At 33.7% G+C, this 20,529-nt stretch overlaps 1 protein-coding gene across 1 annotated transcript in view; it reads left to right on the top strand.

Annotated features, from left to right (window-relative positions):
• Positions 1–20,529, top strand: part of LOC138336107 (activating signal cointegrator 1 complex subunit 3-like) — a 332,564-nt gene that overhangs the window by 166,337 nt on the left and 145,698 nt on the right. Inside the window, exons 32-35 of the mRNA XM_069285451.1 lie at positions 7,963–8,100; positions 8,878–8,998; positions 10,882–11,014; positions 14,264–14,389. Coding sequence (XP_069141552.1) covers positions 7,963–8,100; positions 8,878–8,998; positions 10,882–11,014; positions 14,264–14,389 — 518 coding nt within the window. The remainder of the gene's footprint in view (positions 1–7,962; positions 8,101–8,877; positions 8,999–10,881; positions 11,015–14,263; positions 14,390–20,529) is intronic.

Raw genomic sequence — 20,529 nt, 5'->3', positions numbered from 1 at the left:
GGTTCTAGTCCAGTTTGTGTGTAGATCCTATACAGTTCTAGTCCAGTTTGTGTGTAGATCCTATACGGTTCCAGTCCAGTTTGTGTGTAGATCCTATACAGTTCTAGTCCAGTTTGTGTGTAGATCCTATACGGTTCTAGTCCAGTTTGTGTGTAGATCCTATACAGTTCTAGTCCAGTTTGTGTGTAGATCCTATACGGTTCTAGTCCAGTTTGTGTGTAGATCCTATACAGTTCTAGTCCAGTTTGTGTGTAGATCCTATACAGTTCTAGTCCAGTTTGTGTGTAGATCCTATACAGTTCTAGTCCAGTTTGTGTGTAGATCCTATACGGTTCTAGTCCAGTTTGTGTGTAGATCCTATACAGTTCTAGTCCAGTTTGTGTGTAGATCCTATACGGTTCTAGTCCAGTTTGTGTGTAGATCCTATACAGTTCTAGTTCCAGTCCAGTTTGTGTGTAGATCCTATACAGTTCCAGTCCAGTTTGTGTGTAGATCCTATACAGTTCTAGTCCAGTTTGTGTGTAGATCCTATACGGTTCTAGTCCAGTTTGTGTGTAGATCCTATACAGTTCCAGTCCAGTTTGTGTGTAGATCCTATACGGTTCTAGTCCAGTTTGTGTGTAGATCCTATACGGTTCTAGTCCAGTTTGTGTGTAGATCCTATACAGTTCTAGTCCAGTTTGTGTGTAGATGTGTGTGTAGATCCTATACAGTTCTAGTCCAGTTTGTGTGTAGATCCTATACAGTTCCAGTCCAGTTTGTGTGTAGATCCTATACAGTTCCAGTCCAGTTTGTGTGTAGATCCTATACAGTTCTAGTCCAGTTTGTGTGTAGATCCTATACAGTTCCAGTCCAGTTTTGTGTGTAGATCCTATACAGTTCTAGTCCAGTTTGTGTGTAGATCCTATACAGTTCCAGTCCAGTTTGTGTGTAGATCCTATACGGTTCCAGTCCAGTTTGTGTGTAGATCCTATACAGTTCCAGTCCAGTTTGTGTGTAGATCCTATACAGTTCCAGTCCAGTTTGTGTGTAGATCCTATACAGTTCCAGTCCAGTTTGTGTGTAGATCCTATACAGTTCCAGTCCAGTTTGTGTGTAGATCCTATACGGTTCTAGTCCAGTTTGTGTGTAGATCCTATACAGTTCCAGTCCAGTTTGTGTGTAGATCCTATACAGTTCCAGTCCAGTTTGTGTGTAGATCCTATACAGTTCCAGTCCAGTTTGTGTGTAGATCCTATACAGTTCCAGTCCAGTTTGTGTGTAGATCCTATACGGTTCCAGTCCAGTTTGTGTGTAGATGTGTGTGTAGATCCTATACAGTTCTAGTCCAGTTTGTGTGTAGTAGATCCTATACAGTTCAGTCATGTCCAGTTTGTCCAGTTTGTGTGTAGATCCTACGTTCAGTCCAGTTTGTGTGTAGATCCTATACAGTTCTAGTCCAGTTTGTGTGTAGATCCTATACAGTTCTAGTCCAGTTTGTGTGTCAGAGTACAGTCCTATACAGTTCTAGTCCAGTTTGTGTGTAGATCATATACAGTTCCAGTCCAGTTTGTGTGTAGATCCTATACAGTTCCAGTCCAGTTTGTGTGCAGATCCTATACAGTTCCAGTCCAGTTTGTGTGTAGATCCTGAACGGTTCTGGTTTAGTTTGTGTGTAGATCCTATACAAAATAAAGTTATTTTGGTGGTTCAAATAATTTGCAATATTTATTTTATTAAGAAATAAATTGATGATTTTTTATTTTTTTTTTTTAATTCTGATCTCTTCCTTCAAGAACGTATATTACCAGTATTCATATATTTTTTTTTTTTCAATATTTTACAATCACATTTTTAATGACCTTAGCAATGTTTTACAAAATCGCAAAAATATTTTCTAGCAGCTTTACTGTCTAATTTTGAGTTAACATCATTATGGTGGTTTTCATTGATGGAACAAAGTATTGTTGTATCCAAGGAAAAAAATCTGCCAATGTTGTGTACCTGACAACTTCCATATGTGGGCTTTCACTCTTGACACAGAAGTTGATGACAATAAGTTGTAGAATGTAGGACACCTTGACTATAGTGATAGAACATTGTTCCCTGAGGTGTAACAACGACTGCACAAATATTCATAAATTTTCTATGAATCAATAATGATCCTGTTCTTTAATGTATCCTTGAGGTGACTGAGAACCTTAATTGTTCTTTTTTATCACCTACATATGATTACCTGGATATAACTCTGCGATCAATTAATGGTCAAAAAGGCCATAAGTATAATCCTTTGTAACTCGATCAGCTTACAGTATAACAGATGAGTTTGTGGTTCAGCTATCATTAGGGGATTATCATTTACATAAAAAATAAAAATATGGTTGGAAATTTTGTTTCATATTTTGGTATATGATGCTTTTATTAGGGAGAATTCATTCCCCATAAATATGTCGTCTTTGTTTTTAAAATGCCATGTTTCTGACTTTTATATTCGGGTTTTAATATAGCCATGTTGGGGGAATGAATGCATTTGTAATGATGAAAGAAAAAATTTATACATAACATATTTTCACATAATTATTTACTGATATCTGATAAAAATGACTCCATTCTAGAAAATATTTAACTGGTTTAGAGGTAGTGTTTTAAAGCTGACTTAAGACTGAAGGCAAAACCTATACAGTCATCCTAACACCACTTTATATGTGATACAGTTGATTTAATTTGTCAAGGACGGTCTCATCTCTAATGATTGCTTGTTCAAATAATCTAATAATTATACAGACCTTTAGTGTTAGCTGTTATTGGAGACAATGGTATAGAGATCAAACCATTAAATTTGATGAGAAAATCCTTTTATCTCTTGATGAAATTACATGAACAGAAAATGAAAGAGATAGAAAGAAGATTTTTGTCTGTGTAAAAGCACCAAAGTGATCATCGGTTTTATTTAAATTATACTGTTTGAGTTTCTGCTGAAATAAAACAGCTCTTTAGTTTCTATAGAGATCGAAGGAAATTAGATTTTCTTGTTGAATTAGCACACAAATTAGAGACTTAAAGCTCAAGGTTAACCTTTTGGAACTGTCTGCTGTGCTTTCTACCTCGTTAGTGAGAGCTGAGATAGTGACCCTGAGGCGAGAGAGTGAAAGAATAAAAAAAAACCTAGATGGATGAGGATAAAAGAATAGCTGTTTGTCGGGAGTCGGGTGTGGAAGCAGACGCAGGCTGTTTTAATGGTATCTAAAGACAGGATATTCTGTATAGAGAAACAGGGAATCTTTGAGATCAGTTTTGAAGAACAGGGTTTTGTACAAAGAATAATTGAGCTTTACATCAGTAAAAAATAAGCGGGATGGTGGTAAAACAATGGTGTTATAAGCTGAATAGAGGTCAAAAGACAGTTAGCTGAAATTTAGGAAATTGACAAGACAATCAAGTAGCTTAATTTAAATGAAACTCCAAGACATTAAGCTTAATGTAGAAAAGTTACATTATAGAATAAGCTGAATGTTGGTAAAGCTACAAGAGAATAAGCTGAATGTTGATATTTAAAGTTTGGATAAGCTGAATGTTAGTAAAACCTACAAGAGAACAAGCTGAATGATGGTAAAGCTACAAGAGAATAAGCTGATTGTTGGTAAAGTTACAAGAGAATAAGCTGAATGTTGATATTTAAGCTTGGATAAGCTGAATATTAGTAAAGCTACAAGAGAATAAGCTAAATGATAGTAAAGCTACAAAAGAATAAGCTGAATTATGGTAGGCTAAAAGAGAATAAGCTGAATATTAGTAAAGCTACAAGAGAATAAGCTAAATGACAGTAAAGCTACAAGAGAATAAGCTGAATATTAGAAAAGCTATAAGAGAATAAGCTGACTGGTAGTAAAGCTACTTGAGAATAAGCTAAATGTTGTTAAAGCTTCCAGAGATTAAACTGACTTTTAACACTGAACTTTACAAAGCTGTAAAGCTGTTTACATTGTACTTGAAAGTTGGTCAACAAACTTTTTTTTCATTATCATTTAAGTTAAATGACTTAAGTTTTGCCTTAAAGCCACACTATACGTAACTTCAACAAAAAGTCAAGTTAGATTCGACCCCGATATCATTATTGCTCATTTTGACTTCGATTTATTCCTGACCCCTCATGATTTACAACAGGATATTTTTTTCAACCTTCTTTTAAATCATGAAAAAACCTAAGACAGATACTGATATTGGGACTTTAAGTAGACATTTATTGCTTTTTTGAGAAATGTGGGTCTGTCTGACAATTCAATACAAAATTATATTTGGTAGATATTATATCAAGACTGAGTTTTAGATATCAAAGAATGTTGATTCTTACAGCGATATAAGATAATGGTGATGATTCTTACAGTGATAAAGATAATGGAGATGATTCTTACAGTGATAAAGATAATGGAGATGATTCTTACAGTGATAAAGATAATGGTGACGATTCTTACAGTGATAAAGATAATGGTGACGATTCTTACAGTGATAAAGATAATGGTGATGATTCTTACAGTGATAAAGATAATGGTGATGATTCTTACAGTGATAAAGATAATGGTGACGATTCTTACAGTGATAAAGATAATGGTGATGATTCTTACAGTGATAAAGATAATGGTGATGATTCTTACAGTGATAAAGATAATGGTGATGATTCTTACAGTGATAAAGATAATGGTGTGATTCTTACAGTGATAAAGATAATGGTGATGATTCTTACAGTAATAAAGATAATGGTGATGATTCTTACATGATAAAGATAATGTTGATTCTTACATTGATAAAGATAATGGTGTTTTCTTACAGTGATAAAGATAATGGTGACGATTCTTACAGTGATAAAGATAATGGTGATACATGGTAAAGATAATTCTTACAGTGATAAAGATAATGGTGATGATTCTTACAGTGATAAAGATAATGGTGTTGATTCTTACAGTGATAAAGATAATGGTGTTGATTCTTACAGTGATAAAGATAATGGTGTTGATTTTTACAGTGATAAAGATAATGGTGATGATTCTTACAGTGATAAGATAATGGTGATGATTCTTACAGTGATAAAGATAATGGTGATGATTCTTACAGTGATAAAGATAATGGTGTTGATTCTTACAGGATAATGATAGTGAGATGATGATTCTTACAGTGATAAAGATAATGGTGTTGATTCTTACAGTGATAAAGATAATGGTGATGATTCTTACAGTGATAAATATAATGGTGATGATTCTTACAGTGATAAAGATAATGGTGACGATTCTTACAGTGATAAAGATAATGGTGACGATTCTTACAGTGATAAAGATAATGGTGACATTCTTACAGTGATAAAGATAATGGTGATGATTCTTACAGTGATAAAGATAATGGTGTTGATTCTTACAGTGATAAAGATAATGGTGTTGATTCTTACAGTGATAAAGATAATGGTGTTGATTCTTACAGTGATAAAGATAATGGTGTTGATTCTTACAGTGATAAAGATAATGGTGTTGATTCTTACAGTGATAAAGATAATGGTGATGATTCTTACAGTGATAAAGATAATGGTGATGATTCTTACAGTGATAAAGATAATGGTGATGATTCTTACAGTGATAAAGATAATGGTGATGATTCTTACAGTGATAAAGATAATGGTGATGATTCTTACAGTGATAAAGATAATGGTGATGATTCTTACAGTGATAAAGATAATGGTGATGATTCTTACAGTGATAAAGATAATGGTGATGATTCTTACAGTGATAAAGATAATGGTGATGATTCTTACAGTGATAAAGATAATGGTGATGATTCTTACAGTGATAAAGATAATGGTGATGATTCTTACAGTGATAAAGATAATGGTGATGATTCTTACAGTGATAAAGATAATGGTGATGATTCTTACAGTGATAAAGATAATGGTGATGATTCTTACAGTGATAAAGATAATGGTGATGATTCTTACAGTGATAAAGATAATGGTGATGATTCTTACAGTGATAAAGATAATGGTGATGATTCTTACAGTGATAAAGATAATGGTGATGATTCTTACAGTGATAAAGATAATGGTGATGATTCTTACAGTGATAAAGATAATGGTGATGATTCTTACAGTGATAAAGATAATGGTGATGGATTCTTACAGTGATAAAGATAATGGTGATGATTCTTACAGTGATAAAGATAATGGTGATGATTCTTACAGTGATAAAGATAATGGTGATGATTCTTACAGTGATAAAGATAATGGTGATGATTCTTACAGTGATAAAGATAATGGTGATGATTCTTACAGTGATAAAGATAATGGTGATGATTCTTACAGTGATAAAGATAATGGTGATTGATTCTTACAGTGATAAAGATAATGGTGAGATTCTTACATGGTAAAGATAATGGTGATTTCTTACAGTGATAAAGATAATGGTGACGATTCTTACAGTGATAAAGATAATGGTGATGATTCTTACAGTGATAAAGATAATGGTGGATTCACGTGATAAGATTGGTCTTACAGTGATAAAGATAATGGTGTTGATTCTTACAGTGATAAAGATAATGGTGATGATTCTTACAGTGATAAAGATAATGGTGATGATTCTTACAGTGATAAAGATAATGGTGATGATTCTTACAGTTGATAAAGATAATGGATAAAGATGATTTCTTACAGTGATAAAGATAATGGTGATGATAAAGATAATGGTGAGATTCTTACAGTGATAAAGATAATGGTGATGATTCTTACAGTGATAAAGATAATGGTGATGATTCTTACAGTGATAAAGATATAGATGGAGATGATTCTTACAGTGATAAAGTAATGGGTGATTTAAGTGATAAGATAATGTGATGATTCTTACAGTGATAAAGATAATGGTGATGATTCTTACAGTGATAAAGATAATGGTGATGATTCTTACAGTGATAAAGATAATGGTGATGATTCTTACAGTGATAAAGATAATGGTGATGATTCTTACAGTGATAAAGATAATGGTGATGATTCTTACAGTGATAAAGATAATGGTGATGATTCTTACAGTGATAAAGATAATGGTGATGATTCTTACAGTGATAAAGATAATGGTGATGATTCTTACAGTGATAAAGATAATGGTGATGATTCTTACAGTGATAAAGATAATGGTGATGATTCTTACAGTGATAAAGATAATGGTGTTGATTCTTACAGTGATAAAGATAATGGTGATGATTCTTACAGTGATAAAGATAATGGTGATGATTCTTACAGTGATAAAGATAATGGTGATGATTCTTACAGTGATAAAGATAATGGTGATGATTCTTACAGTGATAAAGATAATGGTGATGATTCTTACAGTGATAAAGATAATGGTGATGATTCTTACAGTGATAAAGATAATGGTGATGATTCTTACAGTGATAAAGATAATGGTGATGATTCTTACAGTGATAAAGATAATGGTGATGATTCTTACAGTGTAGATAAAGATAATGGTGATGATTCGTGATATACAGGTGATAAAGATAATGGTGATGATTCTTACAGTGATAAAGATAATGGTGTTGATTATGAACGAGTGGTTTCCCTTCACCTCCAGTTTTCAGTTACACTTAGATGTATGTGTTGGTATCCAGTTAGACTCATAGAGTTTGATGATTAATTATGTGAATGTGGTGAACATTTTAGTGGGATTGATTGATAAGTCATGACCTTATGGTATTCTGTTTTACCTTCATCTTATCATCTAATCTTTAATGGAATCATGGGTTTATTTACTGAGTTTATTGAATTAATTACTAATCATACCTTGTTATGTTAAGCAATGACTGTATCCCAGTCTACACCCTACATTTATCTACAACTGAAAGCTTACATTACAAGTACAGTTTCCAAACTTTCTGTATGGTCATCACTTTTTTAATGGAAAATATATTTTGTTTTAATTTTCTCTTTTTAACAAGTTTTACTTTTGGTTTCAGATGGAGAACTTGATTGGTGGTATAAGGGACACGAATCTCAAGCTGACGCTGGCATTTGGTATCGGCATCCATCATGCGGGTCTCCAAGAGCGTGACAGAAAATCGGTGGAAGAGCTGTTTGTGAACCAGAAAATACAGGTAAGTGTGATACTCAGAGATTATGCAGAAGTATTCAGATATAAGGGTATAGAACAGGCTTCCTTCTCACAAACATTTCTCTATATCCCAACAAATCTGATGTGAATTTATGGTTACATTTACAAACTCTATTTCATGAAATTGAAGTAATTAAGCTAAGAGTTGCAATCACAATGTTCTATTTTTACCAAATGACATTTTGAAAGAGGATGCATTAGTATCAACATCAGAATTAAAAAAAGCACTTGATCAGTAGAATTGAATATTGTAAGCTATACACTTGCTAATATTGATTAAATTTTCATAAGATACACATAAGGAAAAGTCTTTATATGACTAATGAAAAGTTCATAATACAATCTTGTAATAAGAGTATGTGGTGTAAGGGCAGTAACTCTAGTTAGCCTATTGACTGACAAATTGTATTAGGTCTCCTTTGTTGAAGAAATCCTAGACTGGCCACCAGTCTCTAGAATATTAAAACAAACTCACTGCTATAAGTGCTTATTGGTGTGCTTTCAAATTTTGACACAAATGCGAAAAACTGTAAACCTTGATTTATTAGCGTGGATTTATATTAGGGGAATTAATTTGGTGATGCAATACTAGACTTTTAACAAAATTTAGCTCCGTACATAGAATTAGCTGTTCAAAGATAGCGTGAAAACTATTGCTAAATTCAGTATGTTTATAGTATACATAGTTGAGATGTTACAATTATCTATGACCATTGATGTGATATTCCAGGCATCTCTTTACAGAATCTATCTTTTCCAGGTATTGATTGCGACAAGCACTCTAGCCTGGGGTGTCAATTTCCCTGCCCATCTAGTTGTTGTCAAGGGAACAGAATTCTTTGATGGCAAGACCAGAAGATATGTGGACTTTCCTATCACCGGTAAGACACCCTTTTAATGTAACACAATAATATTGATATTTCTATAGCAGAACAAAAACTTAATGATAGAAGATAAAGTATAATAGCAAAAGCAAGTACACCTATTCAGAATTTGGTGTGATCCAAATCTGTAGATCAGACATGTTAAACCCTACCGATTCTGGCGGAAGTCTACCAGCTTTTTGAGACTGATATTCCGCCTACCGCTTTAATATCCAAATATTTCCGATTTCTGCAAAACATCGTCTTCATTTTTTTTCTTCCGATTTCTGAATTTTTCATAGTCGGTTGGGGCTGCCATGGTGGCTTCAAAATGCATACCAGACTGAGTAGGCTGACTTGCTTCATAATTAAGTAAACAAAGGAGGTGTGAACACTCCCTGACCAACACCCACTGTGCTAATTAGCAGCCTGGGGCTAGTTCCACCTTGGCTTGGTGGTGTCACTTGTGTCTTGAGTGTAACGATGTGTGTTACGTAGGCCTACCGTAAGGAAACAATCATCTGGCCTTTCAATAAATTTTGTGCTTAAAACTAGTAAGCATCATTTCAAAAACAAACACTACTTATAATTGAAATGATTTACTCACGTTTTTAATGTAAAATAGGCATACAGTGTCTGCTGAAAATCATAAACTTTGCAATCGTAATGGCCGCCATTTTGGAATGGGGTGGTTCTAATAAAGGATCCGGATTTTGGTATATTTTTTCAGCATATCACTAAAAAAAAAGTTATTATTTTTTTCAGAGTGATAATTTCTCTAGAATATTGGTGTAAATTTGAGAAACAAATATTTGTATTTTTTCTTGCATAAATCAAAGAAAAATGAGTCCAGTATGTATTAAAAAAAAAAGTGAAAAAAAACCCAAAACAAATAGACAAAATGTATAATTAAAAAAGGTGATAAATAGCATTGAAATAAAAGTATACAATGTATTTATTGGCATTTTTCGTCTTCTAAATGTAATGTAAGCCTTAATTAACATTTAAATAATACAAAATGAGCCACCATGCAAGGCCTGTGGTAATAATTAAAGTTAAAGCATAATTTGTTAACAAAATATGTTTTTTGTAATTATTTTGCATATTATTGATATTTATACATCTCTGACGCGTCGCGAAAAATGCCGCGTGTAATGCTACCGCTTTGGAGTCAAAAATCTACCTCTTTTTGCTCACCAAAGGTTAACATGTCTGGTAGATAATTTTCTAAAGAATAAGTACATGTATAAAGAACTAAGGTTATTGGTTTTATCAAGGAAATAATTAACTTATTCAAGGCTTCTGCTAAAGTTGCTACTGATTTAGTTTTATAATTATGCATTTTTGGTTGAGATTTTTGGTTCAGATCGATAACAATTTGATTGAAAAAAATCCAAGAAGTTTTATCACATAACTAGCCCATCCAGCCATGTCATACGACCATGTCATAAATATTGTAAGACAGGTGTGTAATAACACTATTATGACGTCACAGGTAGTTTTGAAGTCATAATCTATATATGATGTTGCATGATTGTCTCAGTAGATGGAGATATCACATTCGATCCGGATTGCTTCTCTAATTATATAGTGACGAAATCTAAATTTTTACTTATATTTCTATTGTGATAAATAGAATCTTACGCTTGTGACTATGTGATATGAAATTTATCAAATCCGTCAAATAATCTGATATGCAACTCCCCTAAAGGCTCATGGCATACCAAATTATTGAGCACATTTCATAAATTTCATATAGCATAGTCACTCATGTAAGATCCGCTAAGTATTACACTTATGTACTAAAAAAAAACCACATCTAATTCCTAAATCAAAATCTTATATCCATAGAACACTTAATGGATATGATGTTTATATGATATATGACTTTTAATTGACAGATGTTCTCCAGATGATGGGACGAGCTGGACGTCCACAGTTTGATGACCAAGGTGTAGCGGTCATACTTGTACATGATATAAAGAAACATTTCTACAAGAAGTTTCTGTATGAACCATTTCCAGTGGAATCAAAGTAAGTATTAGTCCTATACTACACCATTTTACAGATTTATATCTACTTACAGTAACAACCATGTATAAGTATTAGTCCTATACTACACCATTCATTGTACAGATTTATACCTACTTACAGTAACAACCATGTAAGTATTAGTCCTACACTACACCATTTTACTGATTTATACCTACTTACAGTAACAACCATGTAAGTATTAGTCCTATACTACACCATTCATTGTACAGATTTATACCTACTTACAGTAACAACCATGTAAGTATTAGTCCTACACTACACCATTCATTGTACAGATTTATACCTGCTTACAGTAACAACCATGTAAGTATTAGTCCTATACTACACCATTCATTGTACAGATTTATACCTGCTTACAGTAACAACCGTGTAAGTATTAGTCCTACACTACACCATTGTACTGATTTATACCTGCTTACAGTAACAACCATGTAAGTATTAGTCCTACACTACACCATTTTACTGATTTATACCTACCTGCAGTAACAACCATGTAAGTATTAGTCCTACACTACACCATTTTACTGATTTATACCTACTTGCAGTAACAACCATGTAAGTATTAGTCCTATACTACACCATTCATTGTACAGATTTATACCTGCTTACAGTAACAACCATGTAAGTATTAGTCCTACACTACACCATTGTACTGATTTATACCTACTTACAGTAACAACCATGTAAGTATTAATCCTACACTACACCATTGTACTGTACAGATTATACCTACTTACAGTAACAACCATGTAAGTATTAGTCCTACACTACACCATTCACTGTACAGATTTATACCTACTTACAGTAACAACCATGTAAGTATTAGTCCTGCACTACACCATTCACTGTACTGATTTATACCTACTTACAGTAACAACCATGTAAGTATTAGTCCTACACTACACCATTGTACTGATTTATACCTACTTACAGTAACAACCATGTAAGTATTAGTCCTACACTACACCATTCATTGTACAGATTTATACCTACTTACAGTAACAACCATGTAAGTATTAGTCCTACACTACACCATTGTACAGATTTATACCTACTCACAGTAACAACCATGTAAGTATTAGTCCTACACTACACCATTGTACAGATTTATACCTACTTACAGTAACAACCATGTAAGTATTAGTCCTACACTACACCATTCATTGTACAGATTTATACCTACTTACAGTAACAACCATGTAAGTATTAGTCCTATACTACACCATTCATTGTACAGATTTATACCTACTTACAGTAACAACCATGTAAGTATTAGTCCTACACTACACCATTCACTGTACAGATTTATACCTACTTACAGTAACAACCATGTAAGTATTAGTCCTACACTACACCATTCATTGTACAGATTTATACCTACTTACAGTAACAACCATGTAAGTATTAGTCCTACACTACACCATTGTACAGATTTATACCTACTCACAGTAACAACCATGTAAGTATTAGTCCTACACTACACCATTCACTGTACTGATTTATACCTACTTACAGTAACAACTATGTAAGTATTAGTCCTACACTACACCATTCATTGTACAGATTATACCTGCTTACAGTAACAACCATGTAAGTATTAGTCCTACACTACACCATTCACTGTACAGATTTATACCTACTTACAGTAACAACCATGTAAGTATTAGTCCTACACTACACCATTCACTGTACAGATTTATACCTACTTACAGTAACAACCATGTAAGTATTAGTCCTACACTACACCATTCACTGTACAGATTTATACCTACTTACAGTAACAACCATGTAAGTATTAGTCCTACACTACACCATTCATTGTACAGATTTATACCTACTCACAGTAACAAACAGTAACAACCATGCAAGTATTAGTCCTACACTACAACATTCACTGTACTGATTTATACCTACTTACAGTAACAACCATGTAAGTATTAGTCCTACACTACACCATTCATTGTACAGATTTATACCTACTTACAGTAACAACCATGTAAGTATTAGTCCTACACTACACCATTCATTGTACAGATTTATACCTACTCACAGTAACAAACAGTAACAACCATGCAAGTATTAGTCCTACACTACAACATTGTACAGATTTATACCTACTTACAGTAACAACCATGTAAGTATTAGTCCTACACTACACCATTGTACAGATTTATACCTACTTACAGTAACAACCATGTAAGTATTAGTCCTACACTACACCATTGTACAGATTTATACCTACTTACAGTAACAACCATGTAAGTATTAGTCCTACACTACACCATTCATTGTACAGATTTATACCTACTTACAGTAACAACCATGTAAGTATTAGTCCTACACTACACCATTCATTGTACAGATTTATACCTACTCACAGTAACAACCATGTAAGTATTAGTCCTACACTACACCATTCATTGTACAGATTTATACCTACTTACAGTAACAACCATGTAAGTATTAGTCCTACACTACACCATTGTACAGATTTATACCTACTCACAGTAACAACCATGTAAGTATTAGTCCTACACTACATCATTGTACTGATTTATACCTACTTACAGTAACAACCATGTAAGTATTAGTCCTATACTACACCATTCATTGTACAGATTTATACCTACTTACAGTAACAACCATGTAAGTATTAATCCTACACTACACCATTGTACAGATTTATACCTACTCACAGTAACAACCATGTAAGTATTAGTCCTACACTACACCATTCATTGTACAGATTTATACCTACTTACAGTAACAACCATGTAAGTATTAGTCCTACACTACACCATTGTACAGATTTATACCTACTCACAGTAACAACCATGTAAGTATTAGTCCTACACTACACCATTCATTGTACAGATTTATACCTACTTACAGTAACAACCATGTAAGTATTAGTCCTACACTTCACCATTGTACTGATTTATAACTACTTACAGTAGCAACCATGTTATCCTGTCTTGTTGAATCTTTTCAATCCTGAATGAATATGATGGTAGGACATTAAATATGTTTGCATACACAAGCATTTTTAATTTAAAGATATTAAATGCTAATTTATACATGATAACAGGAATTCTCTGAATTATCTATATGTATATGGATATATTCATGCCCCACTTTTCTCTCTCCTCCTGTCATGTACTGGTTGATAAGGAGGTTGGGGTATTAGAGACATTTCTATAGTTTTTGTTTATCATAAATTGTTTCCAGTCTGCTAGATGTACTACCTGACCATCTTAATGCCGAAATCGTGGCCGGCACAATCACGTCTAAACAAGATGCCATGGATTACATTACATGGACGTACTTCTTCAGGAGACTTGTCATGAACCCAAGGTAGGTGTCTGTTTTTTTAACAACCAACGATTGGTAGGTTGTATTTATATATATCTTATCAATTTATAAATTCAGTCTTGATTCGCAACCAATTTAACAAACATTACAATGTACAATATATGCCATTTTGTGGCAATGATCATCAAAAGGCAGAATTTTGATGAAGATCCTACCTGATTGGACCGTAATGTTTGTAATGCATTTGGATCGGTGTACTAGAATTCATTCCATGTGATCATAAGATTCTATACTCATGTATTTAAAGACAGTGAGCATTATGGTAACCAGACACATTGGTGTGATATAATATATGTACAATGTAAGGGAGATAACTCTTATACACAAGTAATACAGGGGAAGGGAGATAACTGTGGTTAGCTTAGTTAGAAGTGTCAGACAACCTCTGAGTGATATTTCACTGATTTCAGAGGTGTACTTTAGCGTTATGTTGATGGTTTCCTGAAAGATATTTATTGTTTTGTGATGTTTTGTCTTGAGGTTTATTTTTGGCTGTACATAAGAAATAACAATACATCATTGGCTGTAGATATCTTTTACATGCCATATTCCAAACTAGTGAGGATTATTTTCACAGATAAGTACTTTACTAAAGAATTTTGTTTTCAGATGAATATGTTTCTGTAACTTATCCTCAGATAAATATTGAGAGATGCTGTGCCTACACATCTAAACATTTTATTACAGGAAATAGAGTGAATATATTTGTCTTCTTCTAGTGACATATGTTTCACAGATATATGAGTGTACTATTGTATATAAAATCTGAAGAAAGAGTTGAACCTTACTTTTGTTAACTTCATTTCACAAGAAATGGTGAAATTCCTTTGAAAATAATAATAATGTAATGTCTTAATGACAAATTAACAATTAATCATTTCTTAACATTTAAACAGGTTAATGTTATACATATAGTTTTCATAGAGTTTACTACTGTAGAAACTGAAACTTCAGTTGCAAATCACAGTTCAATAAAGGATTTGGGTTAGTTTTTAGAACTTTTTAAGATTTTTTTTTTTTTTTTCGAAATTGCATTATGATTCTTTTGTTCTAAGATAAAGTTCCCAGACTGAATGAAGGACATTTAAAAACTATAGATAAGGCAGTTTTTTTTATTCTTTCTCTTGGAAATAAAAAGTGCACTTTTTAGATAACCGATATCCCAACCTTCGTATTAATTTCCTGTGTATGTTCCAGTTTTCAAAGGAGTGCTGATTGATGCCATCTTGTTTTTGTTTATTCATTTTGGGAAAGAAATATTGTACAAACACAATTTTTTGCCAAGTTTTCAGTGATGTGCTTTACTCTGAAGACTGGAGATTTAAAAGTGTTTTACTTATGGTGAGAACAAGCTAGAAATCCAGTGCAGTTTTATAATGGTGAATTACTTGCCAGGCGTAGGTTTTGCCAACAACTCATCATCTTTTGGACATCTCTCTGTGGAGTTTGGCCATACATCAGTGTCGCCTCAGGAACATTGACTATCTTGCTTAGCTAAATTATGGCTGGAATTGTACCAGTTCGGTAGACCTTGTTCTTTTAGTTCGAAGAACAATCTCTCAACACAATAAGTTTATCTAAGGTTCCATTACAGGTTGTTTATCCTATCTATGGTGATGCACCATTGGAACAATTGGTTTATTGACTAACGTCACACCTCTTCCTTACTGTAATAATATATATCAGTCATTTTATGAACTCATTGGGGAGTTTATTATCACTGACTATAAATTCTGAAGGTTTTAGATTGGATCATGTACAAAGTAAGGCTCTAGACTGACCAGCATTTTTTAACTTTAGGGAATTCCTTTTCTTCATGGAAAAGCATACAAAAATTTAGGAAGAATCTTAAGTTAAGGAGCCTTCCTTACATTATGTAATGTTTTTCTATTATTTAATAATTATTTAATTATTTATTTAAATTTAAAGAATGTTCGTGAAACTGTGCCCAGGCACCAAGTTGTTGAATCAAAATCAGACATGGTGTAGAGTCGTAATTAAAGGGACAATTCAGTCTAAGAGAACATAAAAATTTGTACATATATCGGAAAAAAACCCAGTTCTAATTGAAATTAGATCAGTCGGTTTTACTGTGATATGCCTGAAAAGCCCATGGTTGTGACATGTGTGTAGATGTTCAAACTCGCTCGCTGTCCGCCATTACACATTGTGGTCGAACATCTTGTATGCCGAGCCCTGTCCCTTGCTCGTAGAGTAATGCAACTTTTGTCTATAACTGCTCAAATCGCTCAGAATATAGTTTGTTTACCTTATTAGGTGAATTATCTTGCCTCAAAATCATTTTATTACCTTCTCAGTGATTATTTAGTTTATTTTTTTAATGTGCATGACTTTGGCGCAGGTATGGGTACAGCGTCCATATTGTACCTGCTTAATCATATTGATCAATGATTTGATATTTCAAGGATGTTAATTAAAATACTTAACAATGTTGTCGAATTTGTCAATGTTGTATGTTGCATGTTTCATAAGAAATGTAGAACAATACATTTATGCTATATTTTTCTTCTTGGTTATGTAAAAGAATTAGCCTAAGTGAATTGTCCCTTTAAGATTATCAAGCCAAGATGTAGTGATAAATTCCTAGACTGGTTGTGAGTCTAGAGACACCCCTTTTCAATACCACCCAGCATTGTTTAAAATGTGACTTGATATATATATATCACTCAAGTCATTTATTTAGATATGTAACTTTAAGCATATTTGATGATGTTTGACTAGAGGCTCCCTGAGTGAGCTTGACTTCACACTTACAGGATTGTACATATAACTTGAGACTCTCTCTCTGAGATTTACAGTTTACTTTAATCATGAAAAAGTCTTCCAGCAAATTGGATGAGACTATTTGAGATCATGTACATGACTTTAGAATGACTGCAGGACAAGACTCGAGGGTTACTTGATCATGTCTACATGACTTTGGGCTGAATTTAAGATATTCCTTGGTCATGTCTACATGACTTTGGGCTGAATATAAGATATTCCTTGGTCATGTCTACATGACTTTGGGCTGAATATAAGATATTCCTTGGTCATGTCTACATGACTTTGGGCTGAATATAAGATATTCCTTGGTCATGTCTACATGACTTTGGGCTGAATATAAGATATTCCTTGGTCTTGTCTGCATGCCTTTGGGCTGAATATAAGATATTCCTTGGTCATGTCTACATGCCTTTGGGGTAAATATAAGATATTCCTTGGTCATGTCTTTTGGCTGAATATAAGATATTCCTTGTCATTCATGCTTTGGTGAATATAAGATATTCCTTGTCTGTTACATGACTTTGGGATGAATATAAGATATTCCTTGGTCTTGTCTACATGACTTTGGGCTGAATATAAGATATTCCTTGGTCATGTCTACATGACTTTGGGCTGAATATAAGATATTCCTTGGTCTTGTCTACATGACTTTGGGCTGAATATAAGATATTCCTTGGTCTTGTCTACATGACTTTGGGCTGAATATAAGATATTCCTTGGTCTTGTCCACATGACTTTGGGCTGAATATAAGATATTCCTTGGTCATGTCTACATGACTTTGGGCTGAATATAAGATATTCCTTGGTCATGTCTACATGACTTTGGGCTGAATATAAGATTTTCCTTGGTCATGTCTACATGACTTTGGGCTGAATATAAGATATTCCTTGGTCTTGTCTGCATGCTTTGGGTAATATAAGATATTCCTTGGTCATGTCATTTTGGGCTGAATATAAGATATTCCTTGGTCATGTATACATGACTTTGGGCTGAATATAAGATATTCCTTGGTCATGTCTACATGACTTTGGGCTGAATATAAGATATTCCTTGGTCTTGTCTACATGACTTTGGGCTGAATATAAGATATTCCTTGGTCATGTCTACATGACTTTGGGCTGAATATAAGATATTCCTTGGTCATGTCTACATGACTTTGGGCTGAATATAAGATATTCCTTGGTCTGTTACATGACTTTGGGCTGAATATGATATTCCTTGGTCTTGTCTACATGACTTTGGCTGAATATAAGATATTCCTTGGTCTTATCCACATGACTTTGGGCTGAATATAAGATATTCCTTGGTCTTGTCTACATGACTTTGGGCTGAATATAAGATATTCCTTGGTCTTGTCTACATGACTTTGGGCTGAATATAAGATATTCCTTGGTCTTATCCACATGATTTGGGCTGAATTTAAGATATTCCTTGGTCTTGTCCACATGACTTTGGGCTGAATATAAGATATTCCTTGGTCATGTCTACATGACTTTGGGCTGAATATAAGATATTCCTTGGTCATGTCTACATGACTTTGGGCTGAATATAAGATATTCCTTGGTCATGTCTACATGACTTTGGGCTGAATATAAGATATTCCTTGGTCTTGTCTACATGACTTTGGGCTGAATATAAGATATTCCTTGGTCTTATCCACATGACTTTGGGCTGAATATAAGATATTCCTTGGTCTTGTCTACATGACTTTGGGCTGAATATAAGATATTCCTTGGTCTTGTCTACATGACTTTGGGCTGAATATAAGATATTCCTTGGTCTTATCCACATGATTTGGGCTGAATTTAAGATATTCCTTGGTCTTGTCCACATGACTTTGGGCTGAATATAAGATATTCCTTGGTCATGTCTACATGACTTTGGGCTGAATATAAGATATTCCTTGGTCATGTCTACATGACTTTGGGCTGAATATAAGATATTCCTTGGTCTTGTCCACATGACTTTGGGCTGAATATAAGATATTCCTTGGTCATGTCTACATGACTTTGGGCTGAATATAAGATATTCCTTGGTCATGTCTACATGTCTTTGGGCTGAATATAAGATATTCCTTGGTCATGTCTACATGACTTTGGGCTGAATATAAGATATTCCTTGGTCATGTCTACATGACTTTGGGCTGAATATAAGATATTCCTTGGTCATGTCTACATGACTTTGGGCTGAATATAAGATATTCCTTGGTCATGTCTACATGACTTTGGGCTGAATATAAGATATTCCTTGGTCTTGTCTGCATGACTTTGGGCTGAATATAAGATATTCCTTGGTCTTGTCTGCATGCCTTTGGGGTAAATATAAGATATTCCTTGGTCATGTCTTTTGGCTGAATATAAGATATTCCTTGGTCATGTATACATGACTTTGGGATGAATATAAGATATTCCTTGGTCTTGTCTACATGACTTTGGGCTGAATATAAGATATTCCTTGGTCTTATCCACATGACTTTGGGCTGGATATAAGATATTTTTTGGTCATGTCTACATGATTTTGGGCTGAATATAAGATATTCCTTGGTCTTGTCTACATGACTTTGGGCTGAATATAAGATATTCCTTGGTCTTATCCACATGATTTTTGGCTGAATATAAGATATTTTTTGATCATGTCTACATGACTTTGGGCTGAATATAAGATATTCCTTGGTCTTGTCCACATGACTTTGGGCTGAATATAAGATATTCCTTGGTCTTGTCTACATGACTTTGGGCTGAATATAAGATATTCCTTGGTCATGTCTACATGACTTTGGGCTGAATATAAGATATTCCTTGGTCATGTCTACATGACTTTGGCTGAATATAAGATATTCCTTGGTTATGTCTACATGACTTTGGGCTGAATATAAGATATTCCTTGGTCTTGTCTATATGACTTTGGGCTGAATGTAAGATATTCCTTGGTCTTGTCTACATGACTTTGGGCTGAATATAAGATATTCCTTGGTCATGTCTACATGACTTTGGGCTGAATATAAGATATTCCTTGGTCATGAAGGGTCTGAATAATAACTGTACATACTTGAGCATTATTGTGGAATGCTTTTTTTATTGCTTGATCATTAAAACCTTCACCTTTTGTGTTATACATCTGTTCAGGAACTCCTAAAAACCTTTACCAACTTAGAGCAAGTTCAGTAAGATGGCAAGTCTTCTGGAGATAATTCATGTCAGATTTACTAGTTAGTCTTGTAAAACTTTTTTGTGTTTGTTAAGAGATAATGAAAGTGTTGGTTTTTGTAACTGACATTGATAGAAACAAGACATGTAGAGAAATGTTCTGGATGATTTATAGGATCTGTGTACTT

This window comes from Argopecten irradians, chromosome 1 (assembly GCF_041381155.1).
Source record: "Argopecten irradians isolate NY chromosome 1, Ai_NY, whole genome shotgun sequence".
NCBI classification, from domain to species: Eukaryota; Metazoa; Mollusca; class Bivalvia; order Pectinida; family Pectinidae; genus Argopecten; species Argopecten irradians.
This window is presented reverse-complemented; position numbering and strand designations above follow the sequence as displayed.